Source organism: Brachionichthys hirsutus, chromosome 11, assembly GCF_040956055.1.
Source record: "Brachionichthys hirsutus isolate HB-005 chromosome 11, CSIRO-AGI_Bhir_v1, whole genome shotgun sequence".
NCBI lineage: Eukaryota > Metazoa > Chordata > Actinopteri > Lophiiformes > Brachionichthyidae > Brachionichthys > Brachionichthys hirsutus.
The window spans coordinates 9,889,528-9,914,226 of record NC_090907.1 but is presented as its reverse complement, the minus strand read 5'-3'; the positions used below and the strand labels follow the sequence as shown (position 1 = coordinate 9,914,226).

The 24,699-nt window shown below is 44.5% G+C and overlaps 3 protein-coding genes across 3 annotated transcripts; 1 reads left to right on the top strand and 2 right to left on the bottom strand.

The window, feature by feature from the left end:
- The first annotated feature begins 1 nt into the window (after position 1).
- Positions 2 to 1,542, top strand: spred3 (sprouty related EVH1 domain containing 3). Its single transcript, XM_068745512.1, has 2 exons — positions 2 to 181; positions 532 to 1,542. The coding sequence occupies exons 1-2, from the start codon at positions 2 to 4 to the stop codon at positions 1,540 to 1,542; spliced, it is 1,191 nt and encodes a 396-aa protein (XP_068601613.1).
- Positions 1,543 to 5,115: 3,573 nt separating this feature from the next.
- On the bottom strand, positions 5,116 to 12,709 carry dhx34 (DEAH (Asp-Glu-Ala-His) box polypeptide 34). The gene is made up of 16 exons (XM_068745585.1): positions 12,002 to 12,709; positions 11,612 to 11,923; positions 11,013 to 11,267; positions 10,827 to 10,929; positions 10,377 to 10,594; positions 10,123 to 10,297; positions 9,649 to 9,842; positions 9,476 to 9,577; positions 9,122 to 9,385; positions 8,876 to 9,049; positions 8,646 to 8,751; positions 7,730 to 7,836; positions 6,964 to 7,230; positions 6,335 to 6,514; positions 5,421 to 5,565; positions 5,116 to 5,309 (listed from the first exon to the last, which is right to left on the bottom strand). The coding sequence occupies exons 1-16, from the start codon at positions 12,707 to 12,709 to the stop codon at positions 5,170 to 5,172; spliced, it is 3,450 nt and encodes a 1,149-aa protein (XP_068601686.1). The 3' UTR covers positions 5,116 to 5,169.
- Positions 12,710 to 13,313: 604 nt separating this feature from the next.
- st14a (ST14 transmembrane serine protease matriptase a) lies at positions 13,314 to 22,939 on the bottom strand. Its single transcript, XM_068745216.1, has 19 exons — positions 22,898 to 22,939; positions 21,068 to 21,227; positions 20,305 to 20,435; positions 20,144 to 20,214; positions 19,216 to 19,382; positions 19,053 to 19,088; positions 18,499 to 18,733; positions 18,009 to 18,145; positions 17,803 to 17,906; positions 17,472 to 17,584; positions 17,252 to 17,388; positions 17,066 to 17,170; positions 16,876 to 16,983; positions 16,661 to 16,771; positions 16,203 to 16,325; positions 15,858 to 16,041; positions 15,112 to 15,383; positions 14,432 to 14,568; positions 13,314 to 14,141 (listed from the first exon to the last, which is right to left on the bottom strand). Exons 1-19 carry the CDS (start codon positions 22,937 to 22,939, stop codon positions 13,983 to 13,985), a joined length of 2,532 nt encoding a protein of 843 aa, XP_068601317.1. The 3' UTR covers positions 13,314 to 13,982.
- Positions 22,940 to 24,699: the final 1,760 nt, after the last annotated feature.

The window sequence follows — 24,699 nt, the reverse complement described above, 5'->3', positions numbered from 1 at the left end:
GATGACACGCAGCCTCTGCCAGTCCCATACAGGAAGTGAGTCGTCATCCAACAGCAGAAAGGAGATGCTACCCAAACCCATCACCATAGTGACGAGTGAGTCGTCGTCTGCCTGCTTCGTGCGCTCGGAAGAGTTTAGTTTTGGATCCAGCCATGCGGTCACCACTCAGACACCTGCTCAGGTAGCGCAACCCTTTCTGCTCCAAGAAGCTGACTGTGATAATCCTCCTGTGTCCTCACCACCATTATCTAATGACCGAGTCTAATAAGAGAAGGCTTCAGGAAGTGTCTCGAGTCAGAGGTTAGTGCCATTGCAACATTCTGAGACGCCAGAGACGGGACCGGTTGTCTCTCATGTGTCTTCTGTCTTCTGTCTTCTTTATGTGATATGAGGTATGGAAATAAAACGACACACTGACGTCCTACAGAGTGAAATCACTCGTGCATCTTTTGGAGATTTGCTGAGCGCTCTGTAGCTGCACAGCACACGCTGTTCCCTGAGTCACCCTGTAACCCTACACCCTCTCCACAGATCCACGCCAGGCCAGGACAGCAGCAGCTTTCACAAATGACTGTTGTGTTGAGTCCCCCAGCACCCCCGCCGCCGCCTCCTGCGCCACCGACTCCCCCCGTGGGTCCTCCAGCCTCGTCTCCGTTGTCCCCCGTCTCGCCCACAATTTCTCTGCTGGAGGAGGGAGACCTGCGCAGCGTGGACCCTTGCAAAGACCTGTGGGGCTCTCGAGGTTACGAGGACTACAGGCGGGCGGGGGCCACTAGGACTATGGTTGGTGGGCTGACTGGGGGGGTGGTCGTGGGTGGCGGGGGGAGTCTGCAGGACAAGTCCGAACTGTGCGTGGTTCGCTTTGAGAAGGAGCTGGCAGGGGTGGGGACGGCAGGCTGCGACGTGACGGTGAGCTTGGACAGTAAAGCTTCCCAGCGTCTGTCCTCGTCGTCCCCTACCTGTGTGTCCATGCCCAACGCTGTGTCAGGCGTGTCCCCGGGTGCCGGTTCACCTCAGGAGACGGGCAAAGGTTCGCCCTCCCCGTGCTGCATCCATACCTCGCTGGCCACGCCCAGGTCGCGGACTCGTAAGAGAGGAGGGGGCGCCAGCAGCAGCAGCAGCTGCGACCCGGGGGCGATCTCCCCCGACGACGACAGCCCATGTCCTCAGGCTTCCTCGTCATGCTCATCTCGCTGTGTGTACTGCCGCTCTGTCTTCAGCGCCTCAGAGAACGGGCGGGGCCGCTGCAGAGATGCCCCCGACCCTGCTCTGCACTGCCTACGCCAGTGGACCTGTGTGTGGTGCGCAGAGAGTCTTCTCTACCACTGCATGTCCGACTCGGAGGGGGAGTTCTGGGAGCCTTGCTCGTGCGATGACTCGATGGGGGGCCGCCCACACCCCCTCTGCTGCGCCCGTTGGCTGGCCCTCCTGGCCTTGTCGCTCTTCGTGCCCTGCATGTGCTGCTACTTGCCTTTGCGCGCCTGCTTGCGGTGTGGCGAGAGGTGCGGCTGCTGTGGGGGAAAGCACAAGGCGGTCCGATGAGACCAGGCCGGGGACAGGAGGGGGGTTTTCTGGACCGATGAGTTTTGGGTGTCGACAGGAGAGAGCATCTCTGGAGTGGCCCTCCGAAGCCCCACAGCCGTCCACTGCGTTCCACTCGTTCTCTTTTCCATCTGGGGCCTTCCTCACCGGTCCACGCCTGCTGAAGGTGCACTGCGCTCAGACCGGGCCCCGTTGGAGGCACCTGGAGCCTCCGTAGAGGATTTACTGAGGTTTGGCTGATCTAGAGTTTGCAGTCAGAGACTTTAATCACAAGAAGAAAGTGGCAGAGGCACCAATGATGTGTTTCAGATGTCTGTTTTTATTTAGAAAGGAAAACACACACAAAACAAATTATGTTTATATATATAAATATAAATATATATACATATGATTGTCATAATTTTAATTGGTATATTTTATTACATGTTAAACATATTGACCAAGCCCCCCCCCCCCAACGGCACACACAATCACATAGTCGCAAACATGAGATCTTGGGGAAGTTATTGGTTTCATATTGGCCTGTTCATCAGTCAGACGAACAGACGTCACCCTTTACCTCTAAGTTTACCTCATATGTTACTCAAACCTTGATCGCGAAATGGAAAGGAGGAGTGCACGTGAGTAAATGCACTCTTTGAGGAAGTATCTTTGAGCATCTGATACCACTGGTGTTGACCTTTGGTTGAAGTTCAGAGGCCACGGTGGAAGGAAGGTTGTGGTGCAAAGGGACAGCCGATAAGGGAAGATGCAATAGCAGCTAGAAAGACTCGAGTCATTGTGTGGTTCATTAAGGTCCTCTCTTACCAAATACAAGGTTATTTATGTTGTTACTGAAAGGATGTGTGTTATTGTTGAACTCCCTCACCTTATGCCACTTCTTTCCCTGTTTTTTATTATTATTAATCATGAAGAGTGTCAGATCCTGCTTCTGTACCTGTTGAATCAGTCAAGGTGCTTACAGCTGAGGCCTCTGAGTGAGTCTGTTCTACCTAACACACGGCGACCTTACAGATCCAGCCCCCCCCCCCCCCCCAAATCATGGCTCCGCCCTAAACAATCTGTAAATTAGCCGAGGTCTTTGGATGAGATGCCACCAAATGCACAAGTGAAATGAACAATGTCTTGAAGAGTATTTTTCTACCAGTTGATCCCCATTTAAAAAAAAAAAAAACAGAAAAAAAAATGGAACGGAAATCGAAAATCGTTGGGACTGAATTTTGTAGTGTTTTATTGTGTTTGATATCAATCAGAAAAGATCAAATTGGAACACAAAGTTGTCTTTGAGCAGCGGCGCGTAGCTCACAGGTGTGGTTTTTAGACGTGCTTGCTGATGACTGTTGACTCTATGATGACCTGGCAGCAGGTCTCTGTTTGGACACAGTAGTAGATGTGTTTAATGAATGTTGCTCTAAGTATGAAGTGAAATAAGCTGCTATTTGAAGTCCTATTCCGACCCCATTGAAGTCTCGGCCACATCCTTCTCGCCATCCATGAGGTAATGCGGCAGAGTCAAACAATCCTTCGAGTTCTCGTTCCACCCGAGGTGCCAAGGATGCTAAAAGACTGTGTGGCTTCAAAGACACATTTTGCTGCAAGACATTTAAAAAACGCTTCTGATGTACTTTCTTTGTCTTTTTTTTTTTATGATTGGTGAATTCATGTCCAACAGATTTTAGTCAACATTATGTTTATCAAACATGTCCACATAAACCCGGGAGAATCAAAGGAGCCTTACTGAAAGCCTCCATTTTGTTCCTATCATGCAAGGTGAAGATATTTTCAACAGACACCATGTCCTCCATCAAAATGAGCCTTTTCCCCCCCCCTTGACTTGAAAAACTTGCTGTAGTCCTACGTCTGTTACGATTGGTCTCCTCTATGCAGAAAGATCCAGCTACTGACTGCGGAAGGAGCATCGTGCTGTTTGAGCTAAAACAGAAACGTTGTAAATCGAATGAATTACAAACAACCCACGAAACGCACCGAGCATCGCAGAATAACAGTTGAAGTCAATCTGTGGGAAAGGAATTTACTTTTGATCAACGACAGGAGAACCAATGGTGTGCTCTGATGTCCAGTCATACGCCAGCTTCATGTCCAAGCGGCCCGGGTCACCTGGTGGACCATGGATCCTGGTGGACCATGGATCCTGGATCCTGGTAGACCATGGATCCTGGTAGACCATCGATCCAGGTAGACCATGGATCCTGGTAGACCTTGGATCCTGCTATACCTTGGATCCTGGTAGACCATGGATCCTGCTATACCTTGGATCCTGGTAGACCATGGATCCTGCTATACCTTGGATCCTGGTAGACCATGGATCCTGGTAGACCATCGATCCTGGTGGACCATGGATCCTGGTATACCTTGGATCCTGGTAGACCATGGATCCTGGTAGACCTTGGATCCTGGTAGACCATCGATCCTGGTAGACCTTGGATCCTGGTGGACCATGGATCCTGGTAGACCTTGGATCCTGGTAGACCATCGATCCTGGTAGACCATGGATCCTTGTAGACCATTGATCCTGGTAGACCATCGATCCTGGTAGACCTTGGATCCTGGTGGACCATGGATCCTGGTAGACCTCGGATCCTGGTAGACCATCGATCCTGGTAGACCATGTTTTTCAGATATTTCACCAGATTAGACAAATCTAAAGTGGCTTAAAGGCAACAGGGTTGATAATCAGGTCATGTGACAGCCAATTAGCACGATACTCAACCTCTCGATTATGGGAGGGTCATTCTCAATACTTGAAAAACAAAGTCACTTAAAAAAACAAGACCCCCCCCGGCCCCCGCCCCAAACACACCCCACAATTTTGACCCATAAATGCAAAGACTTGCACACAGACACTCCGGTTCGCTCAATGGTGCCGATACAGAGAACTAGTGAAGCCATTGCACGTCTGGTTCGTTCAGTTCTGACAGCCGTGTGGTCAGTCGCAGGCCCCCCCTTCTTACATCTTAATAAATGTGCCTTTTGATTTGAGGAATCAATAACTTATGATTTGTAAGTAAACTCTGTGTTAAGTACTATTTAATTTTTGGGTTATTGATTTCTGCCGATGTGCATATTTTTCAATGTATGTATTTATTAGTTTCAAAGTAATTAATGAGATATTTACCTGTTTATTTATTGAGATATTTATTCCGGTTATTTTTTCGAGACAGGTTTTTATCCTCTCCGTGCTGTCTTACTTCTAACTTTGTGCCAATGTGCTGCTTTGAGGTGTTACATATCGTGGGTTTCTATCATTATTAAACCCTCACTCTATATTTTAAATCGGTGTTGTACTCCTCTCTCCTCTTTGACTCACTGAGCATCTTGAAAAAACGCCGCATCCAACTTGTGTTCTGTAATTGTTCCATTGTTCATTTATCAAAGGAACTTGGAAAAAAGATCCACACACATGTTCTTTTGGACTCCATTCTTTGAACAGGCTGAAATGACTTTGGAATGACTCTGCAGAAAGCAGCAGGTACATCCTGCGACCATTGAATAAAAAAAACAAACAAAAAGGAGGGAAACCAGTGACACAAATGTTACATCAAAGAAGCAACTTTATTTGACAGATTGTGCCATGAAGTATTCTAGACAGAACAGAGTTCTTCTCGTTTACTTGGTGGAATACATGTGGTGCCTTTTGTGTTTGAGAATCTCAGTGGAGGTGAGGGTCAAGTCTTCATCGCAGACGTCACAGTGATAAACCCTGGTGAGGCTGGACACTGAACAGCCGGCCTTTCCACCCTCTGGCTCTGAAAAGATCAAACATCCTCCTATTAGTCTCAAGCCTTCAAACTTACAGGCACCAAGCATCACGTCAGCTGATCAATGTTTTCACACCCAAGATAAATATCGATCCAGACCTTCCTCCATGTGCTGCTGTTCCCCAGGTGGCCTGCAGGAGGCCTCGTGCTGCATGCGTTCCAATGGCGTTAAAGGCAGGTAGAGGTCACAGTTAGGGCAGCTCCAGAAAGTACGTAAACACTCGCTGTACAGATTCGTAGAGTCCTGCAAATAAACACAGTGGAAGCATCAGAGCTGATGGACGCTTAATATTTTAGTTACGTGTAAGAATTTTTTTTATACAATTTCATATAAGATGCGTTTGTGAAGGGAAGGTGAATTTGACAATTCCAGTTGTCTTTTTTTTGTCCAAGTGTTTAAAAAGTGCCGTTAGTGAATTAAACCCTTAATTAGTGGATTAATTCTGTTTTGAATGTTAACTTTTATGTACCGTATTTAAGGAAATATGTCTTCTTGTTCCTATTTACTTCATAGATTTCCACACTACTTAAAACCTGGTAGCTGATCTGCTGAAGCTGAAGCCAGTCCTTTAATGTCCAGCAGCTCTGTTCGGTTGCTGGGGCAACATAAAACTCCAAAGTAAAGCCCTTTCCCTTCTGACATAACATCTTAATGCTGATTGTTCTTTTGGAAGATGATGATTTGAAACAATTTTGAGCACAAAAGTTACATTGAATCTGAGACGATGTCTGCATTGGTGTAAACAAGTGGGGGGGGGGGGGGGTACGAAAAGAAAATGTATTTGTGACAGGGATCCTCTTGAAAGACATGGAAATGTGGCTTTTCTTAGATTGAAGTGGCAGAGGAAGGCATTGGTTTCAAAATTGGTGATAAAAATATATCACCAATATTTCACAGAAAAAAACTGAGATAGGGGATTTCATATTCAAACATGGGAAGACCTGGCTTCCAATTGATTGTTTATTTTTCCTTACTTTGAAACTATAAAAGAGTACGTTTCAGCTGGACTCACAGCCAGACAGTTGTAGGTGAAGAAGCTGGTGACCCAAAGGCCTCCTTTAATGGGGTCCGGCTTGACCTCAGCTCCTGGGAGCAGCTGGTTTAGATCCGGAGACAGCTTGGACTCGGGCTGAGGACCAATGTAAAGGTTCTGGGACTGGAGAGCTGCGAGCCGGCGTAGGCTGTAACTGACCTGGAGGTTACACAGTGCCCAGAAGGTAAAGAGAGAGTCCATTAATGAGATTGATGAAAGATGAATGAGCAAATTACTCTCGGAGAATGTCTGGAAAATAGAATTAAACAACAATCCAAAAAGACAGTAGCTATTCATCGTTTTGTATTTTATTTAACGTAATTATTTTTTTTTCAAAACAATCATTTTAAACGATTCCATCAGTACCTGTAATTTCTTACCCAGTGGAATTTTCTCTTGCACCGAGCTTTATTTACTTTCATAGTGACGTATGTAAAAAAAGATTCAAGTTTGATCTAGACTTCATAAATCAATAGAACATTAAAAACTCACCCACTGCCTGAGACAACTGTTTAAAAACGGTTTTAAATTTTGTGACCTAATTATTTGCATTATTATTTGTTTGGTGTCGTCATGGTAGCAGCGGCAGGTCGGAGCTGCACCCCTACCTCGGTGTGGACCAGGTAGCGGACCAGGCCATCGCTCAGCTTCTCCATGACTCTGCGGGACACTCCCTGAACTGCCGATCCCCCTGTTGAACCATTTCCCAGCTGGGCTAACAGGAGTCGCTCCCACTCAGCTCTCAGGGTAAGAGCTGTGGAAAGAACATTCAGAGCCTCCTCTGGCTCCCCGAGCTGCAGCTCCAGCCAGCCATCCACCACCAAACGAGTACAGTCGGCGTTACTGTCCACAGAGTTCGCGACCAGCAGCACCGTCTATAGATCACATGCAGATTCACAGAGAATTCAAATGGATCTGACGAGTCAGCGACGATTAAAGAATACATGAAGATACAAGGACACATTTTAGATTTTACATAATCAATATATATCATAACTGCAAGTACACAAAAATAATTCCAGTGAGAATCATTCTTATATTTCCACACTGCGCTATCACAAAAATGTAGGAAAATAGGTATTATAATAATATGCATGAAATCAACAATAAAAAAAAAAGCTTAAAACGGAAGTACGGTAATATCAATCCCATCACATCTTTCAGCAAAACACTTGCTGTTACAGAATAATCATCGAAATCAGAGAATTGATAGTGAATCTGACTAAAGTATTCAGATCAACATTAGGACACAGATTTAGCATAAACATATGGAAGGTTGCTCTCACATAATACTGATTTTTAATAGGGTTAAATCAAGAGAATTAAAAAAAAATAGCAATTTAGGGGTTTCGTTTTCCCACATCTGGTACTGACTTGCAGGGCAGGAACTCGCACACAGTTGGTCAAATATGGCTTGTTGGTCTCCAACAGAGTGACGAAAGCCAGCAGCTGGTGTCTGCTGCTGTCCCTGCTCTCTGGACCTTCAGGCAGGAAACAGAGACAAAGAAGGAGAGACAGATGAGACATCCTACAAGATACGTGCAAATGAGCGGAAGACACATGAGTTAATAGACGTAGATGTATCACGAGTATTACTTCCAATAATTAATTAATATTACTTCCACTCCTATTTAGTGAAGAATGAGCTGAAAGAAATATTTTCGATGCAACGAGAAGAAAAAAAACTGCTTTTGCTAAAATGACCTGAATTTCAGAAGCGTCATTATAAACGAATAAAAGCAGTGCAACAGATGTTGCCTTTTCAAAGTAAAAGAAAGTTATTAAACAAAGAACACTTTCTGGTAAGTAGAACACTAATAGTCTAGTCAGTGCTTCGCATTACTAAGAAATCAAATGTGAGCTGTTAGTGAACAATTTACTGTCGTGGCTTGTATGTCTGTGCCTCGCTAGTTGTCTGACCCTTGGTCAAGACTATTTGTGACACATAGTATGTTTTAAAAACATGTTTGTGTCTAGCAGTGTGTGAGCTGCATCTGTGGAATGGGTTGACCCTCGTTGGTCTTTGTATAAGTTAACCTGGACTGGAAGTAAATGTGGCAGAAATGACATGATTATCCTTAGTTGTAAACGGCAATTTGGGAACGCGGCCGGGACACGTACGTTTAAAACTTCTACCTAATCCTCTTCAGACACTGCTTTGAATGTTTTCTTGTATGTCTTCTTTTATCCGTACTTCACATTCAAAATAAAAAGAAATGAAACAAACTAGACGTTAATTAAATGAAAATGAAAGCAAGTCTCCACAGAATACACGAATGGAGGCTTTAACCTGCATCTCTGTTGTCATTCTCAGGCACTTGTAAAACCTCTGGGTCGCTGGCAAACACGCTGGTCGGGTGGATCACCACTCCCTGCTTGTTCTTTGTGTGAAACACCTACAGAAAGCCAAACCAGACAGATTCAAGTACAATATTTCATCCTGTGTCATTTTTTGGTTTACTGACACAGTGCCCCCCCCCCCCCCCCCCCACCATCACATATGTAGCTAACTGTAACGACCTGATCAGAGTCCTTGCGGGTGGTGTTGTGTTCATCAGGCAGTGCTAGCTGAGGGTAGAGGCCTCTGCAAATCAGAAGCTTGAGCAAAGCCTGCTGGCGGTGGGACAAGTCCTGGCTGACACTGACCACGTCCTGCAGCTCTGACATGTTGTGACGCAACTGGAACTTCACGTCCTGTTTGCGAAGCAGAGGGAACGATGAGCCGCGCTACTAGCGCGCTATGACGCGACGCTAACCCGAGCCCACCTGTATGTCCACGCGCTGCCCCGATTCCTTCTTCTCCCTCTTGCCTCGGCCCGCTTCCTCGCCGCCCGATCCCGATGAGAACTCTCCGTCCTGGCCTTCGTTCAGCTTCAGGACTTTACGTTTGCTGCTCTCCTGCTGCTCATGAGATCTCTTCAGCTGATGCAGCTTCCTCCTTTCTGTTAGCGCCTCCCTTCGCTTCTTGCGGTCATCGCCGGAGGAGGCGCCGTTCTCAGATCCAAGCAGGCCGTGGCTCCTCAGCAGCTCCTGTTAACCAGACCGGGCCGACGTCGTCAGTGTTCAAAGATAAGAGAGAAGCAGCAATCCATTCTGGGAACTATTGTGTTCGGAACCTGCCTTGAACTGTCTACGCAGGTTGACCATCTCATAAAGTCGCTGCTCCTCCAGGCCTCTCCTCCTGCACCACTTCCTGGAGCCGCCGCCTCGCTCTCCCTTTATCTGTCGGCCAAAGCGGAACACGTTCAGAGTACAATGACAGCCCGTTGTCGCGTGATCTCGCCCTTACTGACCTGCACCCAGGCATTGAAGGTGTTCAACAGAGTGAAGGGGTCTCCCTGGTTGCTGTGCAGGGGCTGGCGGGCAGTGGCACAGTCTGGGTTTTGCTGCGAGCTGCGCAGGAAAGGCGACTGAACGCTGAGGGCTGCCGCCACCGTCAGGATGGGCTCCACCAAGTTGAACAAGGAGCCCAACACCAGCATCTTCCCTGGATGAGCACGAACACATCCGGCTTCTGCTTAACGCTAACACAACAAAGTACTTCAAGTGAACCACACCAAGCCTGAACATGTGTTTTTTTTGAAGATAATCGTACCATTTAGCGGTTTATTTTGCTCTGCTGTCAGACCGAAAAATTATAAAATTGCTAAAAAGGAATCGTGACATAAACATAGACAAACAGACGGAACCCATTCCTTTTCCATCCCTGCTCCATTTTTGCTTGGTAAGGTATGAAATATAATTAAATACAATATCGGACATCTTACCGATGACCACATCCACAGGCAGCTGTGCCAGCAAACTTCCAATAGAGGTCAATTCACTGTGCCGGTCGAGTGCGCCCTGCTCCTTCAGATATGTGACCGCAGTCTGAATACTGGCAGCTGGGGGAGGATCGATGAAGATAAAAGAGAGCGGATCTCCGAGGCACATGCTTTTCATCTGCAAGAAGAACATTGTGTAGATAGAGACTGAACATTTATAAGCAGCGTTGGTCTGGTTTTCCGCAGGATGTTGTTACCTGGAGAATGAGGGAGTCGAGAGCCACTCTGTGGATTTCTGGGACCGGATAAGGTGCAAAGGCATCGTAATCCGACTCGGAGTACAGGCGGTAGCACACGCCCGGACCCGTACGACCGGCTCGGCCCTTCCTCTGCTCGGAGCTGGCTCGGCTGATCCAGAACTCCTGCAGACGTTGCATCTTGGCCTTCGGATCGAAACTCATCTCCTTTACCTTTCCTACAAAATAAACGAGAATGTCATCAATTTATTGTGCCATATTTCATTGATTGGCCTTTTTTGTTAGATTAAAAGAAAATAAAAAATTGTATAAATATTTTCTAAGAACATTTCAGCATGAGAGATTTTGTATTTTTCAGATCTTGAGGATTGAAGTAATTTTTTTTTTTTTGATTTTGTCTCCACCATATTAGAGCTGTCATATTTAATAAATGAAATAAGCGTTTCGTACCCGAGTCTACAACAAAGCGCACCCCATCAATGGTAACTGAGGTCTCAGCAATATTGGTAGAGATGATGCACTTTCTCACCCCGGGAGGAGACACGTCAAACACCTGAAGAATAACACGAGAGACATGAAAACTCAGAGCGAAATTGAATTAGTTTGTCCTCTAACCCAAAGGGAAGGTGACCGCACCTTGTCCTGCTGGGCGAGTGAGAGGGTGCTGTGCAGCGGCAAGACGATCCAACGACTCGTATGCGTGGCATAAACCTGGCAGGCTTCCTGGACGGCGGAGATCTCCGCCAGGCCGCTGAGGAAGAGGAGCAGGTCTCCGCGCTCTTCGGGAGGGTAACGCTGATCGATGCCCTGCAAGATGCGGAGGTACGGTCTGGGGTCGAGTTTCTCGGAGCGCGAGGCCTGTTCCTCAGACGGAATGGGCTGGTATGTCACCTTAGTACAGCAAAGAGACGGAAAAGAAAAGTATTAATCAAATTCTAAAAGTTACTAAAACACAGAAAATGTTCATTTTTGAAGATGCTAATAAATTTAATGTTTTTAATATAGATGGAAAATTATAATGTGTAAATACAGACAGACTACTTAAACCCCAAGAACCTACTAAACTAATAAACACATTTACTGTAAAGATTTATTGCTTCTTTTATTAATTTACAAAAAACAAGAGGAGTCCATTAATCTCAGTCGTAAAGAAAGCAACGTCAACAGCTCAAACGCATTTCCACAAAGACATCTTCTTCTATCGAGTCATGTGACCGTTGCCGTCTCCTCCTCACCTGTATGGGGAAAAGTCTGCCCGGCACCTGCAGCACAGGAGCACCGCCGAAATACTCGGAGAAAAGTTTGATGTTAATGGTGGCTGACATGAGTACGAGACGAAGATCCGGCCTGTCAGCCACCAGAGACCGGAGGACACCGAGGAGGAAGTCGCAGTGGAGGTGTCTCTCGTGGACCTCGTCCACGATCACCACCTGGTACTGAGCCAGGGTCCGGTCCTGCTGGATGTGTCGCAGCAGCAGCCCCTCAGTCAGGAACAGCAGCTTCGTGGCCGCGGTGCGGCTGGTCTCAAAGCGAATCTGGTGCCCGACCTGCAAAACACGCCAGAGGTGCATTCAGAAGCAGCCGATCACGGTCTCACATATTTGCTCGAGGGGACGGCTGCAGACCTTCGAGCCGAACTGGTTGAGGCTCTCGAAGCTGACCCGCTTCGCGAGGGATATGCAGGCGATGCGTCGAGGCTGCGTGCAGGCGATGTGGCTGAAGCCAGCCGAGAGGAGGTACTGAGGCACCTGCGTGGACTTCCCACAGCCGGTGTCCCCCGCCACCACGACCACGGGGTGCAGCCGGACCAGCTGCACCATCCGCTCCCGATACTGGAAGATGGGAAGGCTTTTTTGCTCCCGACGCAGCTTTGCCAGTTTGCCGAAGCTCTGCCTCTGACTGAAATCCAGGAAATGCAGGAGAGCCAGGCGGCAGTCCTGGACCTCCTGCCTGCCTGGACCGGATGTTCTCTTTGCGCTTCTGGACTCCGACTTCCCCAAACGCTCCTCGATGTCCCCGGTGCACACGGACACATTGATCCGGTAGCGAGCGTCATACTCTCTGGGAAGGTCGAGGTCTACTTGTCCTTCTCCAACCTTCCTCTGGCGTCTCCCTTCCTCGGCGTCCTGGTTCCGACCGGCTCCGGACCCAGACATGTCTCTTTTGGTTTTAAACCTCTGGAAGCGGTCAAAGAAAGCCCAGAACTCCCTGTGCTCCGGGCTGCCCGCCTGGACGTAGTCCTGCTGGCGGAAAAACATCTCGTCCAGTTGCGCTCGGCACCGCGGGCTGTCCCAGTCCCAACTCCGACCGTCTCGCCTCCTGTCTGGGTCCATATCGTCTGAGGTTACGTCACCGAACTTCACCTAAAACCACCATCAGCATTACGAATGTAACTAATGCCGCTAAATTAAATTAAATTAATAGAGACTGAAGCAACGAGATGTTAAAATGGTTTCAACGCAGTAAGAAAAGGAACAAAAACGCGTTCATAGTTACTACAAGGACCGGGGGGGGACAACAATACGGTGGGACAGTTTCCGTTCCGTTCTTAAAATGTTTCCGGAAGTATATTCGTCTTCGTTCCGGTGTGAACAAACGTTCCGCTCTTAAACCGGAAATCGTCATCCGCTGTAAGCATGACGTCATAGAAGCAGGGATTCAACTTCAACGCGGTAAAAGGAAATGAAAGGATTTTTGACCAAAACATGCGCCCTTCTTTCACACGATACAGTTTGCGTACGTTAATTTACGTTTTTTCAAAGAAATAATGTAATAAGAGACATTTCTGAAAAAAAATAAAAATAAAGGATGATTTGTGTCTGGTCCAGATTGAGTATCGCTTTTTGTTAAAAAGTCAGAATTCTACATTTGCAATTTCTACCAGATCAATCACGTCAGTGTATGAGCATATACAAATAAGGAATTAGGGGTTATGTAAGAATATCGTTTTTATTTAAAAACATCTGCTAGAAAATATACATTTACAGTTTTGACAAAAAATTTAAATGAGGCACTGAATGATATTGTGCCGAAACACAGAGAGATGCAAGAAGAAGTGAATATGGCAGCTCAAACTGAAGTGCCATCCAGTGGACAGGATAAAGCTTTTAAAGCGAGCAATCATTTGTCAAATTTTCCAGGGATCTCTATTGGACTAAAATCAACAATATAACGCACAAGGTACCAAACCATAGGAGGTAGGAAAAAATGAGCTTGCTGCCATTTTGTTTTAATTTATATAATTTACAATAAGGAAAAGTGGAGGGAAAGTCATTTGATGAGTACCGATGAAACAGAGGACAACCGAATATAAAGGTGTTCATATCATAGGTGTAACAACCAAGCTTAATATTCTTGAAAAGCAAATAACATTGTTCTCCAACTGCATAAGAGATAAAACACACAAAAATAAAATGTCTATTTACATTTAAAAACATTTAATCAACCCCACTCTCATTAAAAATCCAAGTGAAAATAAAATGCAGCACATTCTATACTACAGTGAGAACTGGGGGTCAAGTCCACTGTTTTATTAAACCAAATATGTGTTCTGTGGTTTGAGTTCATGTCCATATCCCTGGACTTGTGTCACCACTGTGGAAAGGCCTACACTCCCGTATTTTGTTTAATCCAGCCACGAAATTGAGAGACAGTTGTGTAGATCCCAGGTTTGTTCCTTCGGGCACAGCCATCCCCCCAACTGACCACTCCTGCTAGGAACATGCGACCTCCTTCCGGACTGGACAGAGGACCGCCGGAATCCCCCTATCACAGGATGTACACGGGTGGTGGACGAGTTAGCATAGAGGATCTTATACCACATGAGGTCTGGAAAAAGCACAATCCAAACCCTGTCTGTCTTTCTACAGCTTTTCCTCCAACAGTCCGAATTGCAAAACAACCAAAAATAGTCTAAAATTGTTTAAACTCCACAATAAAACCGAATGTTGTATTTATAACCAACTGGTAAAACTGTCTATTGATAAAATATTCATGTTTTGTACACTGGGAGAAAGCCTTTGTTCAGAAGACAGAAAAATAATTCCTATTCTTACCTGGCAAGCATCAACTCCTCCAGAAAGCACTCCAGCACATAACATCCGAGTTGTGAGCTGCCCACCCATCAGCTTGTCACACACTACATAGTTAATAATTCGGACATGGGCCTTTTGTAGTTTTGTTGCTGCAAATCCTGCATAACAAACAAAACAAACAACTCAAACATGAAGTCATCCAGTCGGGGCTGTACATGTCACAAGGCCTCCAGTATAGTAGCAGGCCTCCCTCATCAAAAACGTGTGTCTCCTTAAAGCAGCTCATCTACACGAGACAGAGCTCATAATGTGCAATTAAAATATTTTAGCAAATTATACAAATCCAGTAGGTGAAAAAATCATAATATCATATATCACCATTTAAATTAAGTACATTTGAATAAAACATATAATTATGTTATATTTATTTATATAAGTAAATACATGTCAGCAGGACCGATATGGTGACTCCTTATTTAGGGTCTACTCTAGGGGATGCAAACGCATCACGGCTAGACTTCTGCTATTAATTCCATAAACTACTTCTATGACCTGAAAAATAAAAAACTAACAAAAACATGTAACTGGTTTTTATTATGCTTCCATTCATCAGGCATTTTTAGAGATTCAGCTCAAACTTGGATTTCAGCATTTAAAAAAAATAATGACAAAAGCTCATCTTATAGTTAGTGAGGACTCACCTCCCTCTCGAGTGGCTCCCCACCCGGTGACCCACACTGTACTGCCAACTGGAAAGTTCTGTTTGGAAGACGGTAAGCAGATTGGCCTGATGTAGTCCGAGAGGATGACAGGACTCTCCAACTCCATCAGGGCGATATCATTGTCAAACGTGTATGAGTTGTAGTTGGGGTGGGGTATGATCTGCTTCAGGTTCTTCTTAACCACGGAACTTTCAGTACTCCTCTGGATGTGAAGGCCGAGGTAAGCTTCCCACGTTTCGGGCTGGGAGAATCTGTGGATAGATTCATTCTCAGTGCTGGATAACCATTACAGTCATTTGTGATTCCTGATGCAAACAGCAAATGTGAAAGGTTTGGCCAATTCAAAGAAATCAAGAGAATTCAATGTCGTTGACATTATTTCTGGAATTATGCAGTAAGGTTTAACAATACGAACTACCAAGAGAAGAACTGTCACCCACGTAAACTCTGGGTTTAGCAGTCAGTTTGGAGCTAAATATAAATTTGTGCCGATAAAAACTGAAAGATTTTGTATCTTTCCTGGTGTACATATAGAATGTGTCAAAGAAGGAATATTAAGAAAGCCTCAAAAATGAACATTGCTCTTTTCTTAATAGGTCTAAACTGCCACACAAATGCAAAAGGACACATGGAAGGGTAGAAGGACTGAGGCGACGCCCCCCCAGGAGCATTCAGTTCTATATCTAGCAGCAAGTGAAAACACAGAGGATGAAGGAAGATGCTACCTTGTCGTGTCGTCGTCCTGCACACAGTGGGCAGCAGTAACCAGCCAGCGTGGACTGATGATGGAGGCTCCACACACATGACCAAAAGATTTTACATGGAGGCTGACTTGCCAGGGAAACTCCCCTTTTTCTGCATCCTGACCACCCACAATGCGGGACGTCTTGAACATGCTCTTCCCACAGTCTGCAAGATAAGAAACTAATCAGTCATTGGCCGGCTTGTTGTAACCAACATGTTACGATGCCAGCAGAGAATAGCGGTGAGCGGAGATATCAGCGTTCGCGTGCAATAACGATGAAGACAATGTCTGATTTGCATGCTGAGCCTTGGTGCACACCACATACCACAGTTCTCCTCGTCAGAGCCATCATCACAGTCTGCTGTTCCGTCACATTCTGGGATCATTTTGTCGATACATTTATTATTTTTACATTTGTATGCATTTGCAGGGCAGCTTGAACGAGAGCCTAAAAGAGGGCAGGAAGAACAATCAAATTCAAGCTGTGAAACAGACTCCAGCATTCATTCCTCTTGTGGTGAAAAAAACAAGCTAACAGAGTCATGTAGACGTAGATGATGAATCTAAATTAATATAATCCACCAACTCCTGACAAAAAAAACAAAATAAAAATCTGGCCTTTCAGTTGATAAATGCTTTACATTGTTCCCCAGCTCTTGTATGTTTGCAATTTCTGTAATGAGCTGATTCTTTTGCGGTTTAATTTTTTTCCACAAAAATACAGAACAACTATTTAAATTCAAAAGACTTTGCAGTTTAAGAAACATTTAAGACTAGTGTTACCACAGTTGAGCTCATCGGACCCATCTCCACAGTCATCCCTGCCGTCACAGCGTTTCTTCTCAGAAACGCATTTTGTATTTTTACACGTCACTTGTCCAGTTCCACATCCGTCTTAAAAAAAGAAAAGCAGTAAATATGCAGCAGCTATGAGAAAACTCATCGTGACCCTTTCAATGCTTGAGTAAATGTGCTGCATGAAGGAAAACGCATCTTACCACAGTTCAGCTCGTCCGTCTCGTCTCCGCAATCATCAACACTATCACATTTGAAGTACCTGGGCTTACACAGTTTATTTTTACAAGTAATAGACCTTGCATCACACTCTGTAAAAGAAACAGCTGAATTTAGCTGGTGTGCTTACAATGATAATAATTAGATAAAGTAGCTAAAATCCATGGCGCTTACTGCAGTTTAACTCATCACTCATGTCTCCACAGTCATCCCAGCCGTCACACGCGAGCGCTGACTTGATACAGCGCTGATTTTTGCACGTGAACTTCTGTGGACAAGCTGCAAATAACACAGATAACGTGAGATGCACTTTCCTAATGTTAACAAACGAGTCCTTTTTCAAGAAAGGGAGCGCCTTACGGTCCTTCTTGTCGATGGCCTCAAACTCTGCAGAAAAACCTCGGTCCACGTAGGAAGAATCGGAGTAAAACGTCACGCTCATTGTGTTGGAGTTGCTGGTTTCGCTCACCGTCCCATCAGGCTGTTCTCCACAGAACCTGAGGGTGACATACACAGCCAAGGACATTCCTGCTGCCATACAATCCTCATGCGTTTTGTAGATACCAAAGCTCAGACTCACTTTTTCCCATTGACTGCTACGTAGTCTTTCTTGCAGTCGTTGCTGTTTTCCTGCCCAGGCTCAGACAAAAGGAACTTATTGAATGTCACCTTCACTGCCATACCAGCAGGGACCTTAGTAACAGAGATGAAGAAAAACCGAGGTTTAATTTAAGTATTTTTTTAGAGCATTTATTGTTGCTTTATTTATTTTTCGTCTTTTTTTTTTTGGTGAGCTAAAGACAAACTTCCACCCAGACGGACAATAAACATGACGATGTATTCAAGTCACCATAAATACAGAGGCAATGAATGATGGACGCCAGTGTGAAGCATGATAAGAGCGCTCTCACCTGGATGGACCACTGACACGAAGACTGAGACGGGTAGTAATTTGGAAAATTGGGGGAAGAGAAGGTCCCTTTTTGACCCGTCAGCTTGCCACCACATTGCATACCTGTTTAAAAATAATATTAGAATTGGACTAAATGCCAAGTATTTCTGACTCATAACAAAAGGTCCAATCAGGACTCAGCTAAAAATGAGTCGAGCCACTTACTTCTCCGTGGGACTTGTGAAACTTGCGCTCTGAAACCGGGGTAGTTCTTCTTGTCATTAGTAGCCATCGTCACCATCATGACATTACCAACCGACGTAAAGGTCAAGGGCTCACTGGGTGAGTAGTACCCACACATCCTGCCGAAAAGAATTTTCATCAACGATCTCTTTGTAGAATCAAAATCAGACACAGCCCGTGGAAAACAATCCACTTGAGATGTCTTTGATCCAACGGTAACAGACACACAGAATGCTGGTTACTTTCTGCTTGCGTGTCATCCTTGAGTTTGGTGCGAGCAATTGCATTTTCAAGTGAAAATTTAGATTTGGCATAAAACGCCATCATGCAAGTGTTACGACTGCGTGTTTATGTACAGTAGAGCAGAATCTGACCAGCAGAGGGCCTGATACACAAGAATAAGTCCTCAATATCCAAAGCTGACGAGTCCATTTATACGCTTAACTTTATATAAGGAACGAGGCAAACTCACTCTTCCATCGCGAGGTCCTCAATGGCCACTAGGGAGTCATAGATTTTGACAAAGTCGTTCTTGCAATTCTCTTCCAGATTCATGGTGTCAAATTCAAGCTTGATGACAAAGTCCCGGTCGGCTCTCAGGGTCCACTGGATGAAGGTGCTGGGGCCGTACGGCCGGTCAGGGAAGCCTGGAGACTGCATTTGCTGCTTTTGGTTGCTCTTTGTGTGAATGTCGAAGCTTAAAAATCCTGAGACAGAAACAATGATTTTGGATGGTGATCACGTCCATTGAGTAAATCGGGGCCACAGGACTGAATGTGCATTACAATCTCATTCTGCCACCATTACGTTAATATTTACACCGAAGAGGCATGAATGTATAAAAACGTGATCCCTGCCTCAAGACAACATTTTCAGGAAATGAAGAAACACTGGATAAATAGAAAATAAGTTACAATGAAGATCTAATCAAATGATGTGCAGGAATATGATTAAATCATTCATGATTTTTTTTTAAAGAAAATAACTTCAGTATAAAAAAGAATGATGTGAAAATTGTGCACTTACTGGTGAACGATGTTGAAAAATAGCGTGGATCAAGCGCTGTGAAATACAACATGGACATAATTTAGACATTCATTTACAACCAGAGAGAACTTGAATCTGCACAGAAACAGCACTGTGGTTTCACAAAGGGCAGCAGTACGGCGGGGAGAAGCTTTGACTCTACCTGAAGATCTTGACTTCTCAAGAACCAGAGCATTGCTGGTTCTGAACAAGCCTCGCTGCTCCTTGTCTATAAGCTTGTCCATGGAAGATACAGCGTTGTCAACAGCTGCCTCTTGGCCCACAGGGACGTTGAACTCAGACAGGTAGTAGGCAACAACACTGCCTTCACTGGGAGCAATGAGAGTATGGGCGTGGAGGAAAGTGAAGCACCAACACTTGGTCTTAGGTTAAATACTCGATGTTAATCTGCAGGATTATCGCCTTCATCCATATATGGCCAACAGACTAGCCTTTGGTGACCCCGTTCTATGCTTTGGGTTTCTGTTGCTGCCTGATGCAAAGAAGACTGAAATAACACACTGAAGAGAAAAGCCCATCTATTTTTGTTACAAGAGATCCTCTGAAAAATCGACAAGATTTGTGTTATAAATATGAAACACTAATAGATGAAAGCATCCAAACAAAGGACAATCGTCGTTCTTTGAACAGCAGCCTAGTTTTCTTGTCAATTCTATTTAATTTGGTTTTTGAAATGCTAATCAAAACAAATATGACTGAATTAATTAACCAAATCTGTTTATATTGTACTATATTTACAAATAATTTCTCCCGACGTAAAAAAATTCTTACACACTTTAACATCCGTATTTTCTTTCTGACTTATTTTGTTTTGCTGATCGCAAGGGCTTTTTAAAAAATGCTCCTCTTAGACAGGATGTTTGACTGTACTTGTACTGCTCTAACTTTCTATCTAATAAATATATTCATCATCATCATCATCAAACAATTCTCAATTAACTTACCTGGTTAAATAAAGGTTAAATTTGAAAAGTAAAAAACATTCATTATAAGCAGTGTTTTCCTAACTGTAGAGCATATCCAAGAAACATTGCGATAAAAGAATTCCAACAGCAACTGCACTTCCTCACCTGAAAGCTTGAACTGTAGAACCAACATAGTATTTGGCCAACTGTGGACTTTTGGAGTAGATGGCTTTCAGCTGCGAGAACATGAACGAAAGCCATTTGGAAAGAGCAACAAGTAACCGTTGACACAGAGGCGGAAGCGCTTCACCGGGCGGGGGTCTTACCTGTGTCGTCACCTGCTTGGCCAGAGCTTTGAACTCGGAGCTGTTGGAGTTCTCATATGCGTCCTCAAACACCTGGTTGGTGATCCTTATGGAGCCAGAGAACATCTTCTTGGTCCTCACATCCTTACGGACTGCAGGATCACAAAGGCAAAACGGAACGGGAGAATGAATCTGACACAACTCGACTTTTTGCTTTGTTATGCTTCTTGTGCTTTAAGCTTTGATTGCTTTTTATCTTTTGTATGTATACATCACTGTTTGGAGTCGTAAAGTTGGAAACCTCCTAGGTGTACCCGTGTCAATGGATGTGGCAGCTCTCTCTCGTCGTTTTCAGCATTTACATGTGCAAATATTGCCTCACGAAAGCCTAACTTGAACATTTGAGTTGATTTTAACAGGAGGTAACTTAAAATGGGTAAAAAAATATATCTTTCTTTTGATCAGTATATTTTACCAACATCAAAATTAAAAACAAATTTGAATGAAATGTTTCAGAAACACAAATCATTGAATGGGAATCAAATATTTCTAAGAATTAATAACAATGGGCAAAAATACCCTTTATGGATTATTATCCTGATACAATTTAAATAAGACTGAACTTGAACACAATCTGTAAATCTGATCACAGAGATTGCCTCCTGGATTATTAATGTTCATGTCTATAATGATGTGAATACTTTGAAGTTTCTATCCTTTTCATTGCAGTTTATTATTACATCATGTTAATCTCGTCAATAAATAATAAAGACGCTGTTCTTACAGTGGAAATGCCAGACCAGCAGTCCAGTCATGAGCGCGACAACAGCAGCAAAGATCAATACACCGATCACCGCCCCAACTTTTCCTGGACCCTTTTTCTTCTCAAGTTTTTTGTTGTCCGTTGCCGGCAGGAACTGGACAGAAGTATCCCAGTCTTTGTCCTGGAAGACAGGTGGTGAGGACAAAATCATGATCAGGACATAAATCTGAAGAGCTCATTTTTCAGCTAACAAAAACCCTCCACAAAATAAAAACATTATTTTGGAAATGATGCCGTGCCCCCAGGATGCCCCCCCCCACCCCCCCACCCCCTTGACACAGTTGAATTAGGTTGTTGAGTGAGAATAAACGTTTCTGTCTCATCTTTTTACAACAAAAGTATATGATCAACTAAAGATAAGTGACAGCAGCAAGGTACTTGCTCGGTTTAACCTTTGGTCTAATCCAGAGCAGCGGTGCCATTACACTTAGAAATATGATACACAAGTACGTATATAATTAGTTTTAGTTGTAGATATTCACGGTCAAAATCAGAACAAATCATTCAATCAATATCTGCTTGTATATATATTGACTCATTTGACTCCAGCACTGTTGACAATCAGGAAGGGAATTTGCGTGAGTCACAACACTGTGGTTACCTTTAGGAGGCGAGGCCGAGCGGGGGAGGGAGTACGAAGGTTTCACCGTGCAGAACCCTGCCAAACCTGCTCGACGCAAGCAACTCGATCCAAAGTTGAACAAGTTCCTCCGAGTGCCGGCTGCATCGTAATGCAAATGTTGGATTGCCCTTGGAAACTGGAACTGTACTTCCTGAACTAACCCTTTTAAAATCATCTGAGAAGTTTTTCTTCGAAGTTTCGTAATATTTATAAAATTCCCGAAAAATCCTTGCTCAATTTTCCTCTTTATTAGTACGGAGCAATAACGCCACCAACTGCTGGATGAACCAATGGCAATCCATTCCATTGCGTAAACATGACGCAGGAAGCATTAAACTGTAGCGCCCGGCCAAAATGTCCTAAAGAGCGAGTTCTGCACGTGTCCTCTAAATATTTAGTTCAAGATAACTGCAGAGTCTGTGGAATCGATATTCCTACTTAACGTATGGCTGTTTATTAAACAACACGCTTCATTCATTCACATCACTGTATGTAATTTAAGCTCGGTGACAATGTCTGAAGTATTCCAAATCAGCGATTCCTTAAAACAGAGAACAGCCATTTATGTTTCCCTGCTGTATTGTATTCATCACCCTGCTGTGATGCTATGCGTTATTTGGAATGGATGTAAAGTATGCAGGGGGGGGGAACAAGTCAGAACAGGACAGAGGAACCTGGAATAATTCCGGCATTGACCTTCAAAGTCCTTCACTGATGCTTTCATGTCAGACATCCCAGCGATTTTTATTTCTCTAGACATTATTTTCCATTGCACTGCTTTCTGGGGGGGGATGCATGACAGAACGCCGCCTATAATAATAATAATCTGCGATCTTTAGCTAGATGAAAAGGAAATACGTTTCATTTTGAGCATTGTGCATAACATGTTCAGATTAAGCTCAGCAAATATATACTAAATCAACACAAACAAGAACCCGACTGGTCATTTTCTCAGCGTCCAAGCGGTGGACTTCTTTGTCCCTCAGTGAGAGACGCATCTCGGGATCATTTACTTTGCAGTTATTATTATTATTATTATTATTTTCTGTGTCATTATTTATCCACTCTGACCCAAACATGTCAAGAAGCTGCAGCTGGAAGCCTTCAGGATGAAACAGCGCCACCCCACGGCCGGGTTGGGTGGGTTGGGGGGGGGGGGGGTTCCTTACCGTCTTGGGAGTGTACCTCAGTCCCCTGTCCATGTAGTCCATCAGGGAGACAGTGTCCACTCGTCCCGGGTTGTCCTTGACTTTTGGCTTCTAATGAAGCGAACAGGAGAACCTGCGGGCCGCACAGAGACGACTCCTGTTCGTCCGGAAGTTCCACCTGTGCGCGCGCGCGCGACCAGATCTATAAACGGATTATAGCAGAAGTCCCGCAGACATAGTGTTACAAAAACCACTTCGCCGCGGTGTAGGTAAATCTCAATACGCCGCCCGAGACGAACAACCAGACGGACTTTTTTTTTTCTCCGGGAGGGTTTCTGCGGGCAGGTCTCTACCGAACTTGTAGCAAACTTCCTGTTTACCTGCCGCAGGTGTATTCAATCAGAAACCTACTACGGTAAAGGGATGTCCCGCCCTACTCTGCGTCTGATTGGCTAGATTTAGCTTTCGTGGTTATTTGGGTTGGTTGTAAGGTAAGAGGTCGAGCCATAAGGGGCAGGTTCTGGCATCGACATAGTAGGATTCGTGTATTCGGACACATGAGAGGATGTTAGGATTATTTATATAAAAAAGTGATTTTTTATTTTTTTATTTATTTTATCTTAACGATTTAATACGTGCTGACTTCTGCCCATTAATTAGATTGAATAAACGCTATAATAGAGATTTACTAGTTAGGCTAAATTTATTATAGGAAAATTCCAAGGCACACATTATTATTCCATACAGCTTTTTAAGTATCTGTCACGTGATCAAATGCAAGTTTCATTTTGTCTGAGTAAAATACTGATGACTCACTTCTGCTGAATCACCTCCACGATGATTCATGTGGTGGTTTCTGCTTGAGTAAAACTAATTGTGCATTGCATGTGTGTGTGTGTGTGTGTGTGTGAGAGAGAGAGAGAGAGAGAGAGAGAGGTTGAGGTGGTGGCCAGGATAAGAGTGATCCCTCTCCAAGATGACACACAGAGCACTGTGGGAGTTTACATGACATGTCAGGGTGTACGATCATAGCTAAGATAGTATACACTGTCACAAGTCCATGGTGGGAGGCACTGTTCCGAGTGAGGAAGAACTAGTAGGAATCCCAGACTGGCTATCCCAGCAGACATCGTGGTTGTAGATTATGTAGCAATCCCAGCAGAGAGTAACATCAGGGAGAAAGAGCCCGAAGGAGCATTCAAACATAAAAAAAAAAAAAAAAAGCAATAGGTTCCGAAGGAGCATGACTGGGACGAAGTGCCGAGGACATGAACTCCGTAGTGGTTCCAGTGGAGTTCAGGGCTTAAGGCACCGTAACCCCAAACTGGAACAGTGGCTCCAGCAACATCTGAGATCTGTGCAGTTCCAGGAACAGCTGAAGTACTGCAGGAAGACACACACCACCCCCATGGGACGTTTGTGTGTGTGTGTACAGTACACATAGCATGCATCACTACCTGGGACTTTTCTGTGTGGACTTTGTATACTCTCCCCATGTCTCCAAGTTTTCTGACTTTGTCCCACCTCCAGAAACACGCAGGAGAGGTGAATTAGAGACTATAAATTGACCTTCGGCATAAATGTGAGTGTGAATGGACTCTCCAGCCCCCTGCTTATTCTCTATACCCAGGATAAGCAGTTACAGAAAATAACTGATATATAAATAAATATGTACCTATCACCATTGAATTCAATATTTAATGTCAATTTATCTGATAAATCTGGGATATTTAATTAGACATTTTTCTTCTTCCTTCAATTATGAAGATGGCCCGACAGAGGGCAGCAAACCCAGAAAAAAATTACCAGTCGCTGTTTACCCT

What these genes read in the sequence shown, in the direction of transcription:
- dhx34 (XM_068745585.1), bottom strand. Translation starts at nt 12,709, where the DNA reads ATGGACCCAGACAGGAGGCGAGACGGTCGGAGTTGGGACTGGGACAGC. An exon ending in CACTCGCCCAGCAGGACAAG is followed by an intron (nt 10,930 to 11,012) that starts GTGCGGTCACCT and finishes GTTATTCTTCAG; the next exon opens with GTGTTTGACGTGTCTCCTCC. An exon ending in CCTTCAATGCCTGGGTGCAG is followed by an intron (nt 9,578 to 9,648) that starts GTCAGTAAGGGC and finishes TTTGGCCGACAG; the next exon opens with ATAAAGGGAGAGCGAGGCGG.
- st14a (XM_068745216.1), bottom strand. Translation starts at nt 22,939, where the DNA reads ATGGACTACATGGACAGGGGACTGAGGTACACTCCCAAGACG. An exon ending in TTCACAAGTCCCACGGAGAA is followed by an intron (nt 17,907 to 18,008) that starts GTAAGTGGCTCG and finishes ATTTTTAAACAG; the next exon opens with GTATGCAATGTGGTGGCAAG. An exon ending in GGCCATCGACAAGAAGGACC is followed by an intron (nt 17,171 to 17,251) that starts GTAAGGCGCTCC and finishes TGTTATTTGCAG; the next exon opens with CTTGTCCACAGAAGTTCACG.
- spred3 (XM_068745512.1), top strand. Translation starts at nt 2, where the DNA reads ATGACACGCAGCCTCTGCCAGTCCCATACAGGAAGTGAGTCGTCATCC. An exon ending in CCACTCAGACACCTGCTCAG is followed by an intron (nt 182 to 531) that starts GTAGCGCAACCC and finishes CCCTCTCCACAG; the next exon opens with ATCCACGCCAGGCCAGGACA.